Source organism: Mus musculus, chromosome 1, assembly GCF_000001635.26.
Source record: "Mus musculus strain C57BL/6J chromosome 1, GRCm38.p6 C57BL/6J".
NCBI lineage: Eukaryota > Metazoa > Chordata > Mammalia > Rodentia > Muridae > Mus > Mus musculus.
The window spans coordinates 135260794-135284423 of record NC_000067.6 but is presented as its reverse complement, the minus strand read 5'-3'; the positions used below and the strand labels follow the sequence as shown (position 1 = coordinate 135284423).

General features: G+C 47.8%; 1 protein-coding gene across 4 annotated transcripts; it reads left to right on the top strand.

Annotated features, from left to right (window-relative positions):
* Rnpep (arginyl aminopeptidase (aminopeptidase B)) lies at positions 1-21725 on the top strand. 4 transcript variants are annotated; one of them, XR_387158.3, is made up of 11 exons: positions 1-862; positions 5517-5657; positions 6887-7035; positions 11946-12062; positions 12660-12895; positions 16228-16341; positions 17142-17295; positions 17446-17554; positions 19017-19241; positions 20229-20371; positions 21295-21715. XR_387158.3 is itself a non-coding variant. In NM_145417.3 (11 exons), the coding sequence occupies exons 1-11, from the start codon at positions 416-418 to the stop codon at positions 21451-21453; spliced, it is 1953 nt and encodes a 650-aa protein (NP_663392.2). In that variant the 5' UTR covers positions 340-415; the 3' UTR covers positions 21454-21725. The 4 variants fall into 4 exon arrangements, 2 of the variants coding, with proteins under 2 accessions (NP_663392.2, NP_001153096.1); NM_145417.3 differs by having other exon boundaries at positions 340-862; positions 17142-17254; positions 21295-21725; XR_003954455.1 differs by lacking the exon at positions 11946-12062.
* The last annotated feature ends 1905 nt before the right edge of the window (positions 21726-23630 follow it).

Genomic DNA, 23630 nt, shown 5'->3' with positions numbered 1-23630 from the left:
AAGAACAGCATTACAACTCCTGTTTTACAATTCATTCAAGATGTCACACATGTCCTAATGACTGGCCTAGTGGAGAGAGTGAGTGAAATTTCAAACCCAGAGCCTTTCAATCCAGGTTCTGGTCCCCTGCATCTTGCAGACTGCTTAGAAGATGGGGAATCCTCAAGGGTGACCTGGAACTAGGGTGACCCACCACACCACCTACTTCGGTCTCAGGGTAGCACAGGAACCTGTGTGAAGCAGGAAGAGGGGTTGTGTGCCACAAGGGAGGGGACAGCCCCAGGGGGTTAGGGGCTGTGGCCGCCCGAATTCCTCGGAGGGCGGGGCGCATGGTGGCGCGTCGCCTCGAGGCGGAGCCTGCCAAGACCCGAGGAGCGACCGACCTTCCTGGCGGGTGAGCAACCGCTCAGGAGCCATGGAGAGCGGCGGACCAGGCAACTACAGCGCGGCCGCCCGGCGGCCACTGCACTCGGCCCAAGCCGTGGACGTGGCCTCGGCCTCCAGCTTCCGCGCCTTCGAGATCCTGCACCTGCACCTGGACCTGCGGGCCGAGTTCGGGCCTCCGGGCCCGGGTCCGGGAAGCCGCGGATTGAGCGGCACGGCGACGCTGGAGCTGCGTTGTTTGCTTCCCGAGGGCGCCTCGGAGCTGCGGCTCGACTCGCACAGCTGCTTGGAGGTGACGGCGGCGACGCTGCGACGGGGACAGCCGGGAGACCAGCAGGCGCCGGCAGAGCCCGTGCCTTTCCACACACAGCCCTTCTCGCACTATGGCCAGGCCCTGTGCGTGGCCTTCCGGCAGCCCTGCGGTGCCGCCGATCGCTTCGAGCTGGAGCTCACCTACCGCGTCGGGGAGGGACCCGGGGTGAGTGCGCGCGGGGCGCCCGGGCCACCGGCCTCTCTCAGCCCCCTTGGCCAGCCTGCTGCTCCTAAGCAGCCCAGAGATGGAGAGCAGGAAATCTGGCTCTGCTTCCGCAGCTTCCGCGGGAGATCCCCGTGCCCCTACTCTCTTCCCCAGAAGCCGGCTTTGGATTCCTGCCCCGTGCTCCCCATTCCTGGGCTCGAACCTCTCCAGCCGGTGCTTTGTTCCTCCTACCCGTCCTTCCTTCCTGCCTTCCTGGTCTCTGTCGGGATTATTTGCCTTAGATTGCCCTGCCTCACCTCTGACACACACGTGCTGGACCGACTTGTCCGCTAGCCTCTGTCTTTTCAGGATGAGAAACTTGCTTCGCAAACTTTGCTTTTTGTTTTGTTTTATAATTCTCCTTGCTGGAGCCTGGACAGTGTTGGTTAATTAGCTGGATGCTGACAGGGTCCTTTCATGTGCTAGCAAGCCCTTTTGGTTGCACAGGTTAAAACAGCCCGAGAAGCATTTTTACTTCCTCCTTTGAAATCCTGCTATTGACTTAAAAGAATCCGAGCAAAAATGGGAATGTGTAATTAGAGTACTCTAGACTTTATAATAATTCAGCCTTCTCAATAACGGTTGGCTCTTAAGTCTTAAGGTTTTCAGAGTTGGATGAATATTGGAAGTTTAGGTAACTATTCATAGCGGACATTTGTAAGAGTGACAGCCTTAGGCTGGGTTACAAGGTTCACCAAAGCTGTTGGCAGACTATTGGAGCTTGCTTATCCAGCTAACAGTTCCCCTTTACTGACCCAAAGAGCACTTGACTTCCTCCTTTGATTGGAGGAATAAGCGAGCCTTGCGATAGAACTTGTTGGGAAACTGAAAGCACCATGGTTTAACCTAGCACCAAAAGCAAAGCCAAGTTCCCGTCGGTGCCTGGGCGGAAGCTGGACATTGGGAAATATCTTTGGTTCCTCTGCTATATTTTGAGTCCTAATTTTCAGTGGGAGCTAGAAATTAAACAGGATTGGAAAATTAAACCCTCCCTAAATTTGCATACTCTAAAGTTGTCAAAGTTAACAACAGAATCTATTTTGAGTTTGTAATCCTCCTGCCTCAGCTTCCTGGGTGCTGGGACTCCTGGCAGTGTGCCATCATGCCTGGCCCGTATCAGGTGCCTAGGTTTAGACGTTCACCGGATGTTGTCAAACATTTAGACAAGTGCCTTGCACATCTTAGGAAACCCTGCTCATTATCCTTCCACTATCTTTTGTTTGTTTGTTTGAGACAGGGTTTCTCTGTATAGCCCTGGCTGTCCTGGAACTCACTTTGTAGACCAGGCTGGCCTCGAGCTCAGAAATTCGCCTGCCTCTGCCTCCCAAGAGCTGGGATTAAAGACGTGCGCCACCACCGCCCGGCTCTTCCACTATCTTTAAGTTATAGAGCAGAATCAATTATTGTCCTTCAAAACATCATGGCTGAGGCCTCTCTCTGCTTTCCAAAGGGTTGCCCTTTGGACTACGGAGGTCTTCACTGAGGACATTGGCATGCATTCTTTTCCCGATTTTGCAACCATTCTGATGAGCGCGCTCCCTCAAGCACTGCAGCGCCTTCTCCCAGAATTCACATGGGCGGTAGTGCCCAGGTTTCCTCGTTTCCCCGTTCTGTTTCCTTCACATCATTTAAGAACAAACGAAGCAAAAACAAACAAAACACCGTAAACAAAGATGGCGGAGGGATAATGTACAGGGTTTCCTAAGATGTACAAGGCACTTGTCTAAATACTTGACAAAATTTGGTGAACTTTCTCTCTCTATAAACGCCCGATACCAGCTAGGCATGGTGGCACATTGCCCGAAGTCCCAGTACTCAGGAAGCTGAGGCAGGAGGACTACAAATTCAAAATAACAACCAAAGACAGATTAACGGCATAACTGGGCACAGCTCCTCACGCATCTTCCACGATTTCCATTTCCCTATTAGCATCTGGTCGGTCAGCGCTGGCACACACCAGCTGTCAGGCTAACAAGGCTCCACAGGCTTTAGCGGCATCTTAGTTTTTTTACCTACTTCCTTTCCTGATTCATGAGCCCAGGCAAAGCAGCATATTGTAGCTAGCTGTGTAACTGCCCATCTTTGAGTTTGTCAGGCTTTCCTTGTTTTTTTTTTTTGTTTTGTTTTGTTTGTTTGTTTTTTATAACTTTGACAGTTTGGAGGAGTGCTGGTCAGGTATGTTATAGAATGCTCTTCTACTGGAAATTTTCAGATGTTTTCCCAATGACTACATGATTAGACTGGAATTGTACATTGTAGAGGGGAAATTCACTTGGATCACACTGAATTGAGTCAGTGTATTAGCAACATGTCATCTGTATGTTGAGGTTGACCTCGGTCACTCCTCTACATTAGTATTCTTCAGCTTTTTCTACTGTGCCACCTCCTGCCTTCCACACTACATTGTATTTATTGGAAGACTAATTACATTTACTATACTTGAGCAAAAGCAGGCAAAAGAAAAACTCAATATCTAATGTGACTTTCTTATGTATCTCTAGTGTCTTACTGTTGCAGGAACTATTAAAATAGAGCCACATGGCCGCACTACTGCAGGCAACTCTGCCCTGGCGTGTCCTGCCGGGCTACTCTCTGCCCTCCAACTCTCTGGCGGGGCAGAGCTCCCAAGTTCCCTTTGATGCCATGCCAAGCCCCATGCACCCGCCCACTCTGTCTCTAGCTAGTGCGCCACGGAGACCAATCGCTGTGTTCCCAGCTCTGGTTTGCTTGTCTCTGGCTCTGCTAGTTCCTTCTCAGCCATAAACTCCTGTAATCTGGAGGGGGGGGGGGGTCCCACATACCAGTAACCAAGTAAATCAAAACTCTTGAAGCTTATAATTAGCCAATCGGATTTATGTATCAACAAATTCTCAATTCATAAGATGCTAATACAATAATTTCAGAATCAATTGATAATGATAAAAGCTGCCCACCGGGCTGGAGAGATGGCTTAGCGGTTAGGAGAACTGACTGCTCTTCCGAAGGTTCTGAGTTTGAATCCCAGCAACCACATGGTGGCTCACAACCATTTGTAATGAGATCTGACACCCTTTTCTGTTGTGTCTGAAGTCAGCTACAGTGTACTTACATATAATAATAACTAAATAAATCTTTTTAAAAGCTGCCCACCTAGATTAGACAAACTATCCCAATTATTCTAACCTTTATAATATCATCGTAACTACCTGTGGCTATTTAAAGCCATGCTGGTTCAGGTTTTCCTGTTTGTCTGCCTCCATCTTGGCTTTTTTTTTCCTCTCCTGAGAGGCTTTCTGTTTCTGCAACTCCTAGCTCTGCCTCCCTTTTCTCTGTCCAATAACAGGCCTCCTGCTACATTAATATTTTAACGTAATTGGACAGGGAAAATCCTGTCACATCTTCTGCCTACTCCTAGAGGCTATGCAGTTGGTAGAACCTTCATCCAGGCCTGCCTTTCCTCTCTCACCTGCTAGAGAAAGGCTTCTCTCTTTCCTTCTAACATCTGACTCTTGCTTGCCCTTAAAGGTCTGACCAGACACTTTGTTCTTTTTAATATTTTATTTATATGAGTACACTATAACTGTCTTCAGGCACACCAGAAGAGGGCATCGGATCCCATTACAGATGGTTGTGAGTCACCATGTGGTTGCTGGGAATTGAACTCAGGACCTCTGGAAGATCAGGCAGTGCTCTTAACCTCTGAGACATCTCTCCAGCCCTGATCAGACACTTTTATTTCACCTATGAATCCTTCTTGGAATAGTGTAACCCATTCTTCAATTTTAAATGGATACATATTCATACAAACACACATGAACAGTTTTAGCTACGTTGTGTATGTTTTCCTTTTGCTACAGGCAGAAGTAAGGCTGGTCTCTTTTCGTGATAGAGCCTTGATTGTCTCAGTGATATACTTCAATACCAGTCATAACCCTGAGCACTCAGAAAGGAGATCTAGAGTAACTAAGAAAACTACAGTTGTGTCTTGGAAACAACTGGTGGTTGAAAGCCAGCTTATGACTAATATCCTTGCACTGTAGATAGGTTCTGGTATATCAGAAACTGAGATACACCAAGACATCTCACCACACCTGTACGAAGGCAAGGTCTCTGTCCTCCTTCTTCTGGGCTTTTCTAAAGAATCACTGGAAGAAATACCTTAAAAGGGAGATCCAGTCTACCCAGCTATGGGAGAGAATAAGAGTCAACTTACAACCTGCAAGAAAGAGCTAATCACCTCATAAGTATTCATTACAAAATCACATCAAATCTGGGCATGGCATGTGCTACATTAAGATCCTTTCAAAACAAATAAACAAGCAAATATCTAACTCTGGTTAGATGAGAAACGGCTACAGCCAGAAGGACACAGAATCTCAGTACGAGGTTCTGATTTGATTCCTGAGATACCCATGCGATACAGTGGGAATGCTGTGTCTGTCCTGTGAGGCGGGCATGAGACCATAGCCTGTTCCAGAGTAGATTAAACACACACTAGGACAGGACAGTCAGGGACAGAGTGATCCTCAGAAAGGTCTTAATGATTATGATATGTCATGAAAATGTCCCGTGTCAGCCAGCTCCTTTCTCTGTTCATGATCTGCCTGCTCTGAAATGCCTCTCTGTTCTCTCTTAGGTTTGCTGGTTGGCTCCTGAGCAGACAGCAGGAAAGAAGAAACCCTTTGTCTATACCCAGGGTCAGGCGGTCTTAAACCGAGCCTTTTTCCCTTGCTTTGACACTCCAGCAGTGAAATGCACGTATTCGGCTCTTATTGAGGTGAGGTGACCTAACTTGGTATGCTTGCCCTTGAGATTATGAATGGGAGATGGCTCCGCAGTTGAGAGCACTTCTGCTCTTCCAGAGCACCCACATCAGGCGACTTACAACTGTCTATGACTCTTTGTGCATGGGGTCTAGCACCTCACGGGCACCTTCACTTATATGCACATACCTACATGCGCATCCACAAGCTCGTGCATGTGCACAAACACACACACACACACACACACACAATTAAAACATAATAAAGTAGATGGTTTTTTTTTCATGTTAAAAAGAAAAGCCAGGTACAGTAGTACATGTCTATAATCCTTAGGAGGCAAAGACATAAGAATCATGAGTTCAATGCCAACCTAGGCCATCGAGGCAGACCCTGTCTCAGAGAGAGAGAGATAGAGACAGAGGACGTACCTTCAGACCCATCAGGTCCCCATTTGGTTGGTAACTTACTACACCCATCCAGTAGAATCCCCGAAAAGTCTTCCCTTGTAAAGCTCTCCATGTGCAGCTATTGTTTGAGACAGCATCTTACCATGTAGCCTTGGCTAGCCTGGAACTCATGATGTAGAGCAGGCTGTCCTCAGATGCTCAGAGATCCTGAGTACTGGTATTAAAGGCATGTGCTTCCAAGCCTCGTCCATTGACAGAAATTTTACACAGTCCAAATCCCATCCGTGTGCGCTTTTGAAGCCTTGTGTTCTCCAGGATGGGTTCTGAGTCATCACCGTCACTGTTCAGGTTTTTGATCATACTATTCTTCAAGTTAGACAGAGGAGGCCTTTTTTTTTTCTTTTTTTTCTTTTTTTTTTCTTTTTTTTGGCCAGGCATGGTTATGTAATTCAAGCAGCCAGAAAGAGGCAGGGGGACCATCGAGAGTTCCAGGTCAGCCTGGTATGCACAGCAGGTTCCAGGTTAGTTAGGGCTGCATAGAAACACTTTGTCTCAAAAAGAGCAAAGCAGGGGGCTGGAGAGATGACTCAGTGGTTAAGAGCACTGACTGCTCTTCCAGAGGTCCTGAGTTCAAATCCCAGCAACCACATGGTGGCTCACAGCCATCTGATGCCCTTTCCTAGTGTGTCTGAAGAGAGCTACAGTGTACTTAAATATAATAATAAATACATTTAAAAAAAAAAAAAGAGCAAAGTATAGACAAACATGCAAAGAAGGCTTCCCGGGTGAGGTTTCCCCTGGGTGAGGTTTCTTTCCCATGCTCCCTCTGTTGCCAGGTTCCAGATGGCTTCACAGCTGTGATGAGTGCAGACACCTGGGAGAAGAGAGGACCAAATAAGTTCTTCTTCCAGATGAGCCATCCCATCCCCTCCTATCTGATAGCTTTGGCCATTGGAGATCTGGCTTCAGCTGAGGTTGGACCCAGGTAAGAAACACTCGATAGGCAAGGTTGGATTGACCTCCAGAGGCAGTGGTCCTGCTAAAATGGCTCTTAGAGGCAGTGTGGGATCTGTCTTCAGATGCCCAGTAGGTTGGCAGAGGTTCTAGTTTTTCTCTCTTCCTCCTCCCCACCTCTCCGTTTTCCTTTCTTCATGTCTCAGCAATGAGACTGCCGGTCCTGCTGGTACTGCGGCAGTTGCTGGAGCTGCAGTGGAGTCTCTTGGTCAAGTGATGTTGGTGCTCAGGTGGACAGTTTAGAAGACTGATCTTGATTAGTAGCTGAGTACTAAGTTGCCACTGCATAGACCTCTGTGCCAAAACCTATTTCTCTTCTTCTAGCACTGAATTCTGCAGATTAACAACTTGGATCTCATTGCATCCTTTTAAAGGGAGAAAGACTGTCCTTTCTGCCTGCTGCAGATGCCTCAATCTACACATATGCTGTCATGATGCTAGGCGGGTTTAGTGGAGGCAAAAAGGTATTTTGTACTGTTTCTAGAGACAAGAACTTCGGCCATGAGCTGGGCACAGTGGCACACACCTGCATCCCCAGCTACTAGGGATGCTAAGACAGAAAGTCTTAACTTCGAAGCCACAGGGCTATAAAGAATAAATAATCCTATCTAAAGCCAGAATAGATTTTTCAGATTTTCATATCATCTCTCTCTTAATCCTGCTGTGAAAGGGTCAAAACTTGGACTGCACGGCACAGGCGCCTTTCCTGGCTCTCGTGTTGTTCCTTAGCTCAAGTTTTATCACAGGGCTCCAAAGAACTCTAGTAGCATCAGGAATTAAGTTAGCTCCTAGGTATCAGATAGAATAATAAGCAGAATTCCATTGGTACCTGCTTCTAGCACACACATTCAAAACACCACTAGTCCTGAGTGTTGTTATTTTGGTGTGCTTGGCATCAAACCCAGGACCTTAAACATGCTAGACAGGCACTCTCACCCTGAGCTATATCCCTAGTGACGTGCTAACTTATTCCTAATAGACAGGGAGTTCATTTTTGCCACCAGAGGATTTTTCCTCTGATTGCAAGATAAGGAAAGGCCTGTGGTTTGAGGGTGTATTTGTCCTAACAATCATTCTATTTGCAAAAGTATGAAGTAGACTATGTGGTGTGTACACCTTTGATCTCAGCACTCTGAGGGCAGAGGCAATAGGATCTCTGTTTGAGGCCAGCCAGGACTGCACAATGAGAACCCTATCTTCAAATAAAACAAGATGGAGTATGAATTATAGTCATATGCCATCATAATGGCAATGGGAAGATGTCAGAATCCATACCATATGACAGAAAGCATACCATAAAATATTCTTTTGAACCCTCCATAAGAAATTGACTCAAGCCGGGTGTGGTGGCGCACGCCTTTAATCCCAGCACTCGGGAGGCAGAGGCAGGCAGATTTCTGAGTTTGAGGCCAGCCTGGTCTACAAAGTGAGTTCCAGGACAGCCAGAGCTACACAGAGAAATCCTGTCTCGAAAAACCACTTTTAAAAAAAGGAAAGGAAAGGAAAGGAAAGGAAAGGAAAGGAAAGGAAAGGAAAGGAAAGGAAAGGAAAGGAAAGAAAAAAGAAAAGAAAAGAAAAGAAAAGAAAAGAAAAGAAAAGAAAAGAAAAGAAAAGAAAAGAAAAGAATTGACTCAAGGGCTTGGAGAGATGGCTCAGTGGTTAAGAGCACTGACTGCTCTTCCAGAGGTCCTAAGTTCAATTCCCAGCAACCACATGGTGGTTCACAACCATCTGTAATGGGATCCAATGCCCTCTTCTGGTGTGTCTGAAGATAGCTACAATGTACTCATATCCATAAAATAAATAAATCTTAAAAAAAAAAAAGAAAAGAAATTGACTCAAAAGCATGTCAAACATGGTAACACGGTCCATTTAGCTGATGATGGTTTGGTGGGTGTAGCTCAGTTGATAAAATGCTTGCCTTGCACGCAGGAAGCTGGGGTGGTGGCACAGTGCTGTAATCTCAGCACTTACAACGTGGAGGCCAGAGGATCCCAAGTTCAAGGTCCTCCTCAGCCACATAGTGAGGTAAAGGGCAGCCTGAGTTATGTGAACCCCTGCCTCAAAACAAACAAACAAACAAACAAACAAACAAATAAAAAATGTAAAAAAAGTAGTGATGACAACTTTTTTTTTAAAGATTTATTTATTTATTTATTTATTTATTATATGTAAGTGCACTGTAGCTGTCTTCAGATGCACCAGAAGAGGGCGTCAGATCTCATTACAGATGGTTGTGAGCCACCATGTGGTTGCTGGGATTTGAACTTCGGACCTTCTGAAGAGCAGTCGGGTGCTCTTACCCACTGAGCCATCTCACCAGCCCCGACAACTTCTTTATCCCCCTGTCGGGTGGCCATCCCTTGTTCACATCCAAGGGCTTGTGCTGTATGTTAAACATGAGAGTTTCCTGGCACAGTCTGCCTCCTATCCCAGGTCCTGGGTAGAAGGCAAGAGGGTGGAAGCCAATAGCCATTGGTATATGATTCCTCCTAATTGTTACCCAGACTCAGTGAGGCTGATAGTATTTGTATCCTCTTGTGGATAATCAACTATAACTAACTACTTTATGCAAACCCCAGGTGCAGGCCTTGGCTTCAGGAGTCCCTAATCCTGGTGTCAGCTCATCCTTGGAGTCAAGTGCCCTTGGCCTACTCCCTGGCGCTCTCAGCATTGACTTTCTGTTTGATCACACCTTCCTGATGGTGGTATCATTTCTCTCTCTTCACTTCTGATTTCCTGTCTTTAGTCTTTGGTTGGTTGGTTGGTTGGTTGGTTAGTTGGACAGGGTCTTCCTATGTAGCCCAGAATGGCCTCCAACTCTCAATTCTCCTGCCTCAGCCTTCCACATGCTGGGATTACAAGGCTCCAGTAAAACAGCTCAATGGATAAAGGTACTTGGCACCAAGCTTGATAATGTAAGCTGGGTCTTACACAGTAGAACTAGACTCCCCCATGCACACACATTGTGTCATGCACACGTTTGCACATGCACATCATACATTCACATAAATAAACATAATAAAAATATATATGCTGACAGGAGCCTGATACTCTCCTGAGATGCTCTGTCAGATCCTGACCAATACGGATCCAGATGCTCGCAGCCAACCATCGGACTGAGCACAGGAACCCCAATGGAGGAGTTAGGGGAAGGACTGAAGGAGCTAAAGAGGCCTTATCTGGCATCAGTGGGAGGGGAGGCCCTTGGTCCTGTGAAGGCTTGATGCCCCAGTGTAGAGGAATGCTAGGGCGGTGAGGTGGGAGTGGGTAGGTGGGTGGGGGAGCACCCTCCTAGAAGCAAGGTAAGAGGGGAATGAGATAGGGGGTTTGCAGAGGGGAAACTGGGAAAGGGGATAACATTTGAAATGTAAATAAATAAAATATCCAATTTTAAATATCCAATAAAAAATAATAAACATAAAGATTTTAATGCTGGTATTATAAATGTGTATACCACCTTGTTTACTATTTCTTAATTTTTATGAAAAAGTCTAATTATAAAAAGTTGAAGAGGCCATCTGTAAACACACCTGTTTTGCTATACTAGTTTTATTTATACATGGGCTTGTTTTTGTTTGTTCTAGACCATATTTTAATTTTACATGCATGTTTATTTGTGTGTGTGTGTGTGTGTGTGTGTGTGTGTGTGTGTGTGTGTGCACATGTGCATTTGCTCACACATATTTGTGCTCGGTGTGCATGTAGAGATGAGAGAATAGCTTGCAGAAGTCACTCTTCTCTTGGCAGTAGGTGGGTCTCAGAACTCGGTCATCGGGTGTGGCAAGAGGTGCTTTTAACTCCCGAGCCAACTCACTGGCGCTGCTCTAGTCTCTTAGTAAGTCATACTGTCCCTCTGAGGACCGAGTCTCTTAGTCATACTGTCCCTCTGAGGACCGAGTCTCTTAGTAAGTCATACTGTCCCTCTGAGGACCGAAGCCCATTCTAGCTTTATTATGAAGTAGGGACAATATCTTTTGACACCTAAAAGAACTGTCAACTTTTTCATTAATATTGCTAGTTTTATCTCAGAAGACAATTTTTAAAAAAGATTTATTCACTTATTTTATGTATGTGATATACTTTCCCTCAGATCCCTTTACAGATGGTTGTGAGCCGCCATGTGGATGCTGGGAGTTGAACTCAGGACCTCTGGAAGAGCAGTCAGTACTCTTAACCACTGAGCCATCTCTCCAGCCTCAGAAGACAATTTTTAATTCCAGGGATTTTATTATCATTGTGTGTGTGTGTGTGTGTGTGTGTGTGTGTTACAAAGTCTCACTGTGTAGCTCTGGAACTCTGCATGTAGATTTGGCTGCCTGGAGCTCACAGATGTCTACCTGTCTTTCCCTTCCAAGTGGTGGGATTGAAGAGATACGCCACCACCACACCTGGCCATTATCAGAATTCTTTCATTTATCCTATAAATAGGAAGAAGGAAAGTAATTGTGTCACTTTATGAAGGTTTCTTACATTCTGTCTTTTTAAATAACTTTGTTTTGTTTGAAATAGGGTCTCACTTTATAGCCCTAGCTGTCTTGGAACTCACAGCAATCCTCCTGCTTCAGCCTCTCCAGGGCTGAGATTACAGGCCTGAGTCCAGGGTTGAATTCAGTTTCCATGGACTTCATGTGGGTTTAGGGCCTGTTTTCTAGAGTGGCTTCCTGGCACCTCCCAAAGGCAATCTTAGGTTTTCATACCCAGGTGTGACGCACAGCCTCTTGGGGCTGAGCAAAGAAACTGATCTTGTCTTCTCTGTGTGAGTGGCTGGCCACATGGCCACATTTCATTGGCTCAAATATGGGATGAAGGCTAGTGTTCTATATGTGGTTCCCGTGGCCGAAGCAGTCTCTGAGCACTCTTCTGCCTCTCTGTGCTTAGGAGCCGGGTGTGGGCGGAGCCCTGCCTGATTGAAGCTGCCAAGGAGGAATACAGTGGGGTCATAGAAGAATTTCTGGCAACAGGAGAGAAGCTTTTCGGACCCTATGTTTGGGGAAGGTGTGGTATCAATTAATGGATGTGTTTTGTGAAACCAAGTAGCTCTTTTGCACACTCCCGGGCCTCTCTCCCTTCCTCTGTCTCCTAGAGCAAGGCTTCCTCATCCCAGAAACGCAGGAAAGGAGGAAGCAAAGAGGAAGGGATGAGCCAGGCTCCTTGAGGCTGCTAAAGGGATCTGGAAGGAACAGGTTTTTGAAGTCACTAAAATGCGCTGCCAGGCTCGAGGTGGGGAGAGTGAAGAAACCCCAGGGCTTTTGTTAGTTAGCACACCTTTCCTCTTGGTGGGAAGTTACCTTAAAGACTTCAAGCTGCAGGCTTGGAGATACAGGCTGGTCTTTAGGACCCCAAGCTGGCCTCTGAGGTGTAAGCGTGGTGGAGCATGCTCACAGCCAATTTGGGAGAAGAACAAAACGGGGCTCAGCTGCCTTTCAGAGGCGAGCATGAAGGTAGGGATACTTCCTGAAGCACCCAGAGGCCCAGGCTTCATCTTCAGCAAAAGCTGTCTGTTTAGTGGCTGCAGCTGTGGGTCTGAGGAGGACGGGGAGATGAGGTCTGCTCTGGAGAGTCAGGACCTCCCTGACTTCAGTTTCTTGGCAGGTATGACTTGCTCTTTATGCCACCGTCCTTTCCATTTGGAGGAATGGAAAATCCTTGCCTGACCTTTGTCACTCCGTGCCTGCTAGCAGGGGACCGCTCGTTAGCCGACGTTATCATCCATGAGATCTCCCACAGTTGGTTTGGGAACCTGGTCACCAATGCCAACTGGGGGGAGTTCTGGCTCAATGAAGGCTTCACCATGTATGCCCAGAGGAGGATCTCCACCATCCTGTTTGGTAAGGTGCCATCCTTCCAAGCACCTGGCTTCATTCTTAGTGCCATCTGCTCCTGTGGTCTCATCGTGTGGGCATGAAGGGAGGCGGGACTTACGCTGAAAACTGTGGGTTTTTTTCTTTATTCATTTTTATTGTGTGCATGCTTTGCCTGCATGTATGTATGTTCAACATGTGTGTGCCTGGTCCTTGTGGATGTCAGAAGATGACATCAGATCCCCTGGAACAGGAGTTACAGGTGCTGTGAGACGCTGCGTGGCTGCTGGAATCAAAGCCAGGTCTTCTGCAAGAGCAGTCAGAGCTCTGAACCTCTGAGCTACCTCTCCAGCTGCTTTTAATTTTTTTTTTAAGATTTATTTATTGATTATATGTAAGTACACTGTAGCTGTCTTCAGACACTCCAGAAGAGGGAGTCAGATCTCGTTACGGATGGTTGTAAGCTACCATGTGGTTGCTGAGATTTGAACTCTGGACCTTCGGAAGAGCAGTCGGGTGCTCTTACCCACTGAGCCATCTCACCAGCCCTTAATTTTTCTTTTGTTTATATTGCTTGTTGTTGTGTTGCTTGAGACAGACCTCACAGAAGGCCGGCCCTGAATTCACTGTGTAGACCAGGCTGGCCCTGAATTCACACAGATCACCTGCCTGCCTGCCTTGCCTTCTGAGTTCTGGGATGGAAGTTATGCAGCCACCAGGCCAGCACTTTGGGGCTTTTTTGAGACAGGTCTTGGGCTGAGGATACAGTTCATTTGCTCAGCTGGCAAAGTGCTTTCCTGGGTTCAATCTCCAGTACTGAAGGGCAGGGTTCAGGCAAGTTCTTGCTATGCAGGTTCTTCTGGTCTGGAACTCACTATATAGATCAGACTCCTATATAGCCACTATATAGCCAGGTCAGACTCCCCGCTCCTGCCTCTACCTCCTAAAAACTCAATTTCTGTACATGAGTATGAAAGATCAAATATCTATAGGTTTGGTTTGTTTGTTTTTCTTTTGAGACAGGTTCTCACTGTGCATGCCTGGCTGGCCAGGAACTCACTTTATAGACCAGAGATCCACCTACCTGTCTCTGCCTCCTGAGCCCTGGGATTAAAGTCATATGCTATATCATTCCTTGCTCTCATCAATGGTTTTAAACTAGCTTGACAGTAATATTTAAATTTTTTAATTCTCAAGAATAATTCAAAGCATTAAAGAAAGAAAAGAGTTTAAAAACTTTTCGTTAAATGTAATAGGGTTTGAGCTGGTAACATAGCCCGTTAGGTAGAGTGAGTGCCTGATGAGCACAAGGCTGAGTACTCAGTACTGATGCTCAGAACTGAGGCCAGGGTGGGGTGGGGAGTACTTGCCTAGCATGCATGGGTCTCTGGGTTCTGGGGCAGACATTAAAGTGGGCATGATGGTGCATGCCTGTAATTCTCACATTCAGAAGGTAGAGGCAGAAGGATCAGAAGGTCGAGGCTAGTGAGGCCAGCCTGAGCTACAGGAGACCCTGTCTCAAAAGGAAAAAGAAATGCTGTGACACACACACACACACACACACACACACACACACGTCAGTGCATACCTTACCTCAGCAGATTTCAGTAAGGAAGACTATTAGAAACATCATCTCTGCCCTGGAGGTGCTGGCACATGGCTTTGATTCCAGCACTCAGGGGGCAGAAGACTGATCTCTGTGGATTCAAGGCTAGCCTGATCTACAGAGCAAGTTCCAGGACAGCCAGGGCTGATAGAGAAATCTTGTCTTGAGAAAACAAAACCAGCTGGGCAGTGGTGGCACATGCCTTTAATCCCAGCACTTTGAGGCAGAGGCAAGCGGATTTCTGTATTCAAGGCCAGCCTGGTCTACAGAGTGAGTTCCAGGACAGCCAGAGCTATACAGAGAAACCCTGTCTCCAAAAAAAAAAAAAAACAAAAAACAAAAAACAAAAAACAAAAAACAAAAAACAAAAAAAAAACAAACCAAAAAAGAAAAACATCACCTCTGGGTCTGAACATGGTAAAGATTTTCAGTGTGTGTTATCCTTTCCGTCCCAAATAGTTTGATCAGCGCTGTACTCTTACTCAAAGTGAACAGAGCAAGATTTTGTTTCTGAATCTCTTAATCAGCCATAAGAATCCTGTGGCAAACTGGGCATAGTGACTCACAGTTGTGAGTCCTTACTTAGCACTGGGGAACTAAAGCAGGAAGGTCACAAGTTTGGGCCATCCAGGGTCATATAGTAGGACCCTGTCTTAAAAAAAGGAAAGACAGGGCTGGAGAGATGGCTCAGTGGTTAAGAGCACTGACTGCTCTCCAGAGGTCCTGAGTTCAATTCCCAGCAACCACATGGTGGCTCACAACCATCTGTAATGGGGATCTGATGCCCTCTTCTGGTGTGTCTGAAGATAGTGACAGTGTACTCATATAAATAAAATAAATAAATCTTAAAAAATAAAAAAGGAAAGACCACATCCTGTAGGGCATGGTGCCTGAACTGACTTCAAGGCTAGCCTGGACTACATAGTGAGTTTAGCTTAGCAGAGCTTTAAAGTACTAGAATCCCATAGCACACTTTTATTTTCCCATTGGGCAGAAGAAAAAACTGAGGCCAAGTGAGGCTCAGAGTCAGAACATGTAGTGAGTGGCAGAGTCGAAGTGTGTGTCTGTATGCACTCACCACAGTGTTTGTGTTTAAGTCAGAGACCAGCTTTCTGGAATGGCTTCCTTCCTTTTATACTAACCTTGGTGATTGATTGGAGGCACTAGGGCTTGGTGCCAGGTTCCTTTACCTACTGAGCCACGCCACTGGCTCCCAAGGTACTATCTTTAAAGCTAGGGGGAAATGTAAGGGACAGTTAAATTTTTTTTTTTTCTTCTTTTGAGACAAGGTTTCCTATGTAGCCCCGGATGGCCTGGAGTCACTGTGTAGACTGACCAACCTTAAACTCACAGGGATCCACCTGCCTCTGCTCCCCCCTGACAATAGATGAGTCAAGACCTGTGCCACCACGCCCAGGCTAGGTGTTTGGCATTTTTGAAGGTGACAGTTTCTTTTGCACACAGGATCATCTGAGGAAAACTATTTTAAGTTTCATAGAGACCAAGTTGTTACCTAAAAATAAAAACACATTCATTATGGTTGACAAGGAAGGGTTTCCCTAGTCCTTGTGGGACAGAGACCCACAGTCAGGTTCACCAAACCCCCGAGAGCTAGGGAGGGGTTGAGTCATGTTCTGTGTCACTCTGGGAGGTAATGCCGTTGAGCCTCAGACCACAAGAGGACAGCACAGCGCCTCTGTCAGGGGAAATGTAGACTTGGTGAACTTGGGGTTTGTGGTTTGTTTCTGGCCAGGAGCTGCTTACACTTGCTTGGAGGCTGCCACAGGGAGGGCTCTGCTGCGTCAGCACATGAATGTCTCCGGAGAGGAAAACCCACTCAACAAGCTCCGGGTGAAGATTGAACCAGGTCCAGAAGGCTCCTCTGTCTTCCTGTCTCCCTGACCCTCACCCCAGTAAATTACTCTTGGAGCCCCAAGTTAGTCTGAGCCACATGTTAGAATGCTTCCTTTGAGTGGTGGGCCACTATAGTGTTCTGGCCATCCCCTGCTCTGTAAGCCAACTGAACACAACCATTTCGGCCACTAAGTTCTTAATGACTTGGCTGTGGCTTTTGTATAGCTGCTCTTCTGTCCCCCTGTTCCTCTTTATCGCTGCCCAGGAACGAGGCTGGTAAATCATGCTAGCTTCATGTTACAGAACCAGGCAGATCCAGTGACTTGTCAGCTCTGGGCTTCCTGCTTTCTAGCATTTTTCTTTAGTTTCACGTGTGACTAACCTAAAACCCTTTTGGGCAACTGAAGCATGTGTTCTCTGGTGCCACTGACTGTAAAATGAACTTCTAGTACATTGGTGATTAGTTTAAGTCTAGGACAGTTGTAAAAACATCGGGGAGGTTGACTGTGTAGACGGTGACCAACCGGACTCAAAAGTCTGAGCGTGGTCCGCCTTAAGAGGTAGTTAAGGCCCTGCCCAAGGAAATGTGCTAGCCCCTTTGAACCACTGGTCTTCCTGACCCTGTCTTAGATCCATAGATACTGACCCTCTGCTATCACCTTTGACGTGCCATGGGAAGGACTATCGGTGGCCTAGAAACCTTCGCTGTACTGGGAAAGGTGTAGTCGGGTCAATTCCAACAGTCAGTCTGTAATCTGAAGGCAGAGGGGGTGTGTATAAACACTCAGTCCTGTCTACTCTCTCCCCTGTCAGGTGTGGACCCCGATGACACCTACAATGAGACCCCCTACGAGAAAGGTTACTGCTTTGTCTCATACCTGGCCCACCTGGTGGGTGATCAGGATCAGTTTGACAAGTTTCTCAAGGTACAGTCAACTCTCCATGTGGGGAGAAGGACAAGGAACAGGTAAAGCAGCTGGGCCAGAGTGCTAGGGTAGGGGTAGGGGGCCCAACCACAAGAGGTAAGGGGTCAGAGAGGGACTGAGAGATGAGGGGGGGAGGGGGGTCTGTTCCCCAGGGCGGCCAGAGACAACAACAACCGTGTCCCTCCTCACAGGCCTATGTAGATGAGTTTAAATTCCAAAGTATCTTGGCTGAAGACTTTCTGGAATTCTACCTGGAGTATTTCCCTGAGTTGAAGAAGAAGGGAGTAGATTCCATTCCAGGTAAGCAGAGAAACTGGGCTGTTGGCTTCCAAGAACTCGGAGAATGAGCAAGATGAGATAGGAAGACATGGCGTCATAGGTTCCTGGTGAATCGCCATTTGGAGAGACAGCTCAGGACCCCAGGCCCTGTTCCACAGAATAATAACTGGTGGCTGGGTGGAGTTCCATGGTCCAGCATATGCCTAGTGTATACAAGGCCCTGGACTCAATCCCCAGAGAGAGAGGGACGGGGAGAGAGGACAGAAAGAGAGAGAAGACAGACTTCAATTTCCTGAATTGGCAGTGTAGTTCAGTTGGTAGAATGTTACTTGTCATATATGAGGACCTGGGTTTGACCCTCTGCACCAAAACATAAAAGCAAATGAAAAATCTCTTTTTTAAGGTGAACTTAAGTGTGTTGGAGTCTGAGGCAGCCGATAGCCATAACTTTAAGACCAGCCTGGGTTTTATGTTGAGTTCAAGTCAAAACAAACAAAATAAAAAAACTTTGGCACGACTATAACCCCAGCTTGGGGGAGGTGGGGATAAGAGGGTCTGGGTAGAGAAGCCACCCTTGGTTCCAGTGAGTTCAAGGCCAGTGTGTGGAGGCTGCATGAGACCTTCCTTGCCTCTGGAAGACAGAGAACCAGAGGCAGGCTGACTTCTTGATTCTTCTCAGAGTGTTGCTGTGACCTCTGCTGCCCAGATTAGAAGCAGGACAGCAAAAGGGGCCCTGAGCTCATGGTGAGGCCTCTCTGAGTCCTGTGAGCAATGGGAAATCCTGGCCATGCTCCGATGTCAGCAGGGAGGTGCTACTTCCTCATAGAGCAGAGAAGATGTCCCCTACGTGGCCCAGACAGTCCCTTAGTTAGCCACACCCCTTGTCGGGACATGAACTCTGAATCACTCTGGTTGGTTTGGCGAAGTCAGTTTCAGCCTTGGTAGCACCTTGTCCTGCAGTTGGTTGGAGGCCTTGATTTCAAGGTCATGGGTCTAAGGAATAATAGTTAATAATTACTGAGTGCTTACTGCACACCAGGCAGGACGCTAAGCTTTTAATGTATATTTGCTCATTTAATCTTCGCAACTGTCAACTAAGGTAGGGCCTAGCACCCCCATTTTACAAACAACTGAGGCGCCAAGAGGTAAAGTAACCTGCTTGTGGCGTCCCAGAGCCTTTGGCAGAACCAGGATAGGAAGCTGGGTGGCCCAGGCTTGGTCCCTGGTGCTGTTAGGATAGGGAGAACAGGATGCACTTGACTACAAAGGTGGCTGTCACCTGATGACAGAGTGCTAATTTTAAAGCAAAAACCAGTTTCACAGTAGAAACAGGCATTGTCCAGTCTTACTGTGAGCGCCTCCAGATGCCACCCCAGCCAGGACCCCGCAGATGGGGAAATGGGGGGTGCAAGCTCAGGAGACTCCCTGGACATGTTGATTGGTGGGAGAGTTCTGACGTGCCTTCTTTTCTTTGACCTATGAGGTTTTGAGTTTGATCGATGGCTGAACACCCCTGGATGGCCCCCCTACCTCCCCGACCTCTCCCCTGGGGACTCACTCATGAAGCCAGCTGAAGAGCTGGCAGAACTGTGGGTGACCTCAGAGCCAGACATGCAAGCCATTGAAGCCGTGGCCATCTCTACCTGGAAGACCTACCAGCTTGTCTACTTCCTAGATAAGATCTTGCAGAAGTCTCCTCTCCCTCCTGGTAAGGATAGTGGGTTACCTCCTTGTCACACTGAATCCAGGCTCCTTGCGTGCACAGCTTCATGTCAGAGGTCAGAGGTAGATTCACATTCCGGCCTCTAAGTGACTCCCAGGTAGAAGGGAGGCTGAGACTTCACAAGACTATGCCATCAAAACGGTGAAGGTTACACAGACAAGTGCCAAGATCAAATTAACAAAGCCTGGCATCTATCAGGGCCCTGGTTCTGCAGGGCGCTCTGTAAACTCTGTTTCTGTTAGGCCATTTAACCCCCAGGTAGCAGAGACTGTATCAGAAAGGCACCAGTAACCAACACAATTTCGAAAGGGTTGGGCTAAGATTTCAACCTAGTCACCAAAACTCTTTTTTATTTAAAAATTACTTTAAAGATTTATTGATGTATGTGTGTGTCTGACCCATGTGTGGGTACCCACGGAGGCCAGAAGAGGGTATTGATACCCTAGAGCTGTGGTCGCAGGTGGTTGTAAGCCATCTGATATGGATGCTGGGAACTGAACTGAGGTCCTCTGGAAAAACAGGGAGCACTCCTAGCCACTGAACCATCTCCCTGGCCACTGATACTTTGTTGTTCCCCAGTCAGAAATAATAGTCATTAAATCCCAGTGAGAGTCAACTCTCCTGGCATAGGGGGTTTTCATACTAAGAATAGGTAACTGCACATATTCAGATCTCAAAGCTGGATCCAAATTTATTAGTATAATGGTAGGAGAGAACTCGAGGAGAAGAACAGAGTCTGGAGTAAAATTAAGGGGAGAGCCTTAGAGTTAAAGTGCTCGTGGTCTGAGAGCATCACCATGCCAGACACATGAGCAGAACGCATGCGAGAGGTGAGTGGTAAGGGAACCTCCTGAAGGTTTCTGCAAGTGCTTTCGGAGGGAATGAGGGCAGATACTCACTCAGTGGCCTCAAGAATGAGCCTTCTGGGCTTTTCAGCCGGCCATCAATAGCCCATCACTCTCTCTTTTCTAGGGAATGTGAAAAAACTTGGGGAGACATACCCAAAGATTTCCAATGCTCAGAATGCTGAGTTACGGCTAAGATGGGGCCAAATCATCCTTAAGAATGACTACCAAGAGGAATTCCAGAAAGTGAAGGACTTCCTGCAGAGCCAGGTGGGTAGTTACATCCCTGGTCCCCTCAAAGGCTGGGGACCTCCATTATCATACCTGAAGTCTTCCGGCGGGAGAGCCACGTGGGTCTGTGCTTCAGAGGAAGTGGGTCTGGCTTCTGAGGGACCCTCCTAATCAGGCTGGTGCTGGTGTAACTCCCGGGAGCTTCATCCTGCGGGAAGAGAAAGTTGCAGGTTTTTGGACATCGGGTTTTTGGTGAAACCTAAGGGATGAAGCTAGTTAGAGCTAACCAGAAGCAGGAAGAGAGCAATGGGTAATATGAGGACTGGTCATGCCAAAGAACAAAGGCGGGGAGTGAAGGGCAAGGTTCTTGTGCCAGCAGATGCCTGTGAGAGTGAAAGGCTCTCCGATGCACTGGGCATCCTCAAACCCACAGCAAGGAGGAACCAAGTGGATCCAAAGCCACGACAGCTTCTTCTGTCTGTCGTGGAGTCTGTGTGGAGAGGGAAAGGGAGATCTGTGGGAGGGGCCTTTGACCCCTCTGGCCCGTGGCCAAGCCTCTGGAGCTCCCAAGCTTGCCCTGCAGCTGCCTCACAGTGATGTGAATTTTGGCTTAATTGCAGGCGGATGGACCTTACATGGCCCTGGGTTTTGGCTGTCATTGTTTTGGTGACTGACTGCCTCCAACTTTCCAAAAGTTTGTAGTCCCATTCTGTCAACCGCCATTTGTACTCGTAGATGGTCCCTCGCTACCGTGATTGGAGGTTCACACTTAACTTATTCCCCCAGGACCGTCCTCCACACCCTAGAAGATGCCAAAATCAGTCCTTCTCACGGGAAGCACTTCATTCCCTGCTCTGATCCCCACACCCTTCTTGTCCTCAGACCATGGCTGCAGTTGGAGGAGGAGGGGCTGGGTAGACCCACTGAGTAAGCTACTGAGGACGGGTGTCTGTTTCTTACAGGGAAAGCAGAAGTACACTCTGCCTCTGTACCACGCCATGATGGGTGGCAGTGAGATGGCCCGGACCCTGGCCAAGGACACCTTTGCCGCCACTGCTTCCCAGCTCCACAGCAACGTCGTCAACTATGTCCAGCAGATCCTGGCGCCCAAGGACAGTTAGAGGCTTCGCCTGGGTGGTCCCTGCCTCAGAAAGGCTTCACAGGCTTCCTGAAGAACTGCTCCTTCCCAAATTCATGTTCTCACTCCAGTGCCCCGGAGCTTCTGTTCTTTGGGTTTGGGTCTCTGCCCTGGTGGCGGCTTCTGGTCTAGAGAGTCCTGAGAGTCCTAGGAGGCCTCCCATGCTCCCCCTAGCCCAGGCTGCAGAGAGTAAAATGTCATTCTTTTTCACTTTAAATAAATGTTTTTAAGCAAGAAGTAGATAAGTTGGAGTTATAGAATGACTCATTTATTGTTATTTATGTTTAAGAAATGGTGTGTGTGTGTGTGTGTGTGTGTGTGTGTGTGTGTGTGTGTGTGTGTGTTGTGATGCACACGTGGAGGTCAGAAGACAACTTGTGGAAGTTGCTTCTCTTGTACCACTAGGTGGGTTCCAGAGATCAAGCCTGGGTCACCAGCTTAGTGGCAAGTATTCTTACCCGGAGGCCATCTCACCAGCCCTGGGTTTTTGTGGTTTTGTGAAACTCATTATGCAGTCCTTTCTGGCCTGGAATTCACTATGTGAACCAGGCTCAGACCTGTGGTGATCCTTCTGCCTCCTGAGTGCTGGGGTTATATGCAGGAGCCAGTCACCGTTGACTTTATCCTGCTGGCGACCCTCTGTGTCATATGTGCACGGTTGCCTGCCCACACGAGGGTGTTCTCCTCTTCCTCTGTCCCCCCTCAGACCCCTGGGGCTTTGCTAGGCCTCCCCTGCCCCAGATCCTCCCTAACTGTGGTAATGGGTCGGGACTGGCAGAGTCTGCTGAGTGACTATAGCTGAACTCTGATTTCCTGGTTCTACACGGAGGTGGAAGCAGTCATCATCTTGGTTTGAGAATGGGAATGACAAGAGAGCGTGCTAAGATAAGTTTAAGTTGTCTTTCCTAAACACAGGGGACTTTGAGCTGGTCCCCATCTGGCTTCACCTGTCCCTACACAAAGGTGGAGACAAAGCTGAGGTTCCATCTCTGACAGGTGGGAAGCATGACGATGCCTCTGCCTCACCAACAGAGGCAGCTGTGAGCTACAGGCCAAAGAGGGCCCAGAAGTGCAGGGGGGGGGGGGAGAGCTGACATTCATAGCCGACTTCACAGCTGATCTTTCTCAGGACTGTCCCATGGCCCCTTCCTTCCCTTGCCTTCACACTTATCCTGTCAGTCCTGAGACCTGTCAATATTTTGTTTTTTGAGATAGCTTCTCTGTGTATCCCTGGCTGTCTTGGAACTAGCTGTGTAGACCAGTCTAGCCTCGAACTCAAGAGATCTGCCTGCCTCTGCCTACTGAGTGCTGGGACTAAAGGCGTGCGCCACCACTGGTGAACTTCCACTCACGGTTTATAGCATGGGAGTTACGTGTCCTGTTTCACCAGCTGTCTTGGTTCTGCTGGAATCCTATTGGGTCTGCTTGTGCTTTTACAGGACTGGGGTTGAAGCTGTGCTACTGAGGATTAAAGAGGAAAAGCATCAGGCTCCCCCGCCATGCGCCATGCTCAGCACATGCATAGGCAGGCTATCGCTCCGCAGCTGCTCCCATCATAGTCTTGGATCCTTCCAAGGCACTGACCTCACCCAATTCTTTCTCACTTTTCTCCTCCATTTGACTGTGGACGGAATCAATACTCAGGGGGATGCGCTAGCTCTAAGATTTCTGCAGCTTTGCCTCTCCTGAGCGGAAGCCCCGTGAAGGCAAGGGAGCTAGCTGATGGACTCTTTGTGGTCTTCTTCCTCTTTGCTCTGGAGACCCAACCAGGTGTTCTTAGGGGAAGGAGCACGTGAGTAGCCAAGAGGCTAAAAGCTGGTTCTCCCACATTCCAGGGTAAGTGACTGGGTAGAGGGTGTGTCTGCCTCAGGCTGCTTGGAGGAGGTCCCCTGAAGGGCCAGAGAAAATCCTACCCAGAGCCCTTGGTTTTCCAGCAGCCCTGACCTAGAGGAAAGGAGCCTGTCGTTCTGAAGATGAAGAGTGGAGCCTATGGGGGTGGGCAGATTGTGTCCTGGGACAATGGGGTACCTAGAAGAGAAAGGAATCTCCTTTCGTTTGAGGTCTACCTGGGGGTCGTGTGTCTGTAAATGGGGTGGAGAGAGGAGAAGACACAGATCTTATAACGTAGATGCAGGAAATGCTGACAGTTCAGTGTAGAGA

Coding starts and splice junctions, on each gene's coding strand:
- Rnpep (NM_145417.3), top strand. CDS start 416: ATGGAGAGCGGCGGACCAGGCAACTACAGCGCGGCCGCCCGGCGGCCA. Junction 5,658..6,886: donor CGTATTCGGCTCTTATTGAG/GTGAGGTGACCT, acceptor CTCTGTTGCCAG/GTTCCAGATGGCTTCACAGC. Junction 17,555..19,016: donor GGGAGTAGATTCCATTCCAG/GTAAGCAGAGAA, acceptor TTGACCTATGAG/GTTTTGAGTTTGATCGATGG.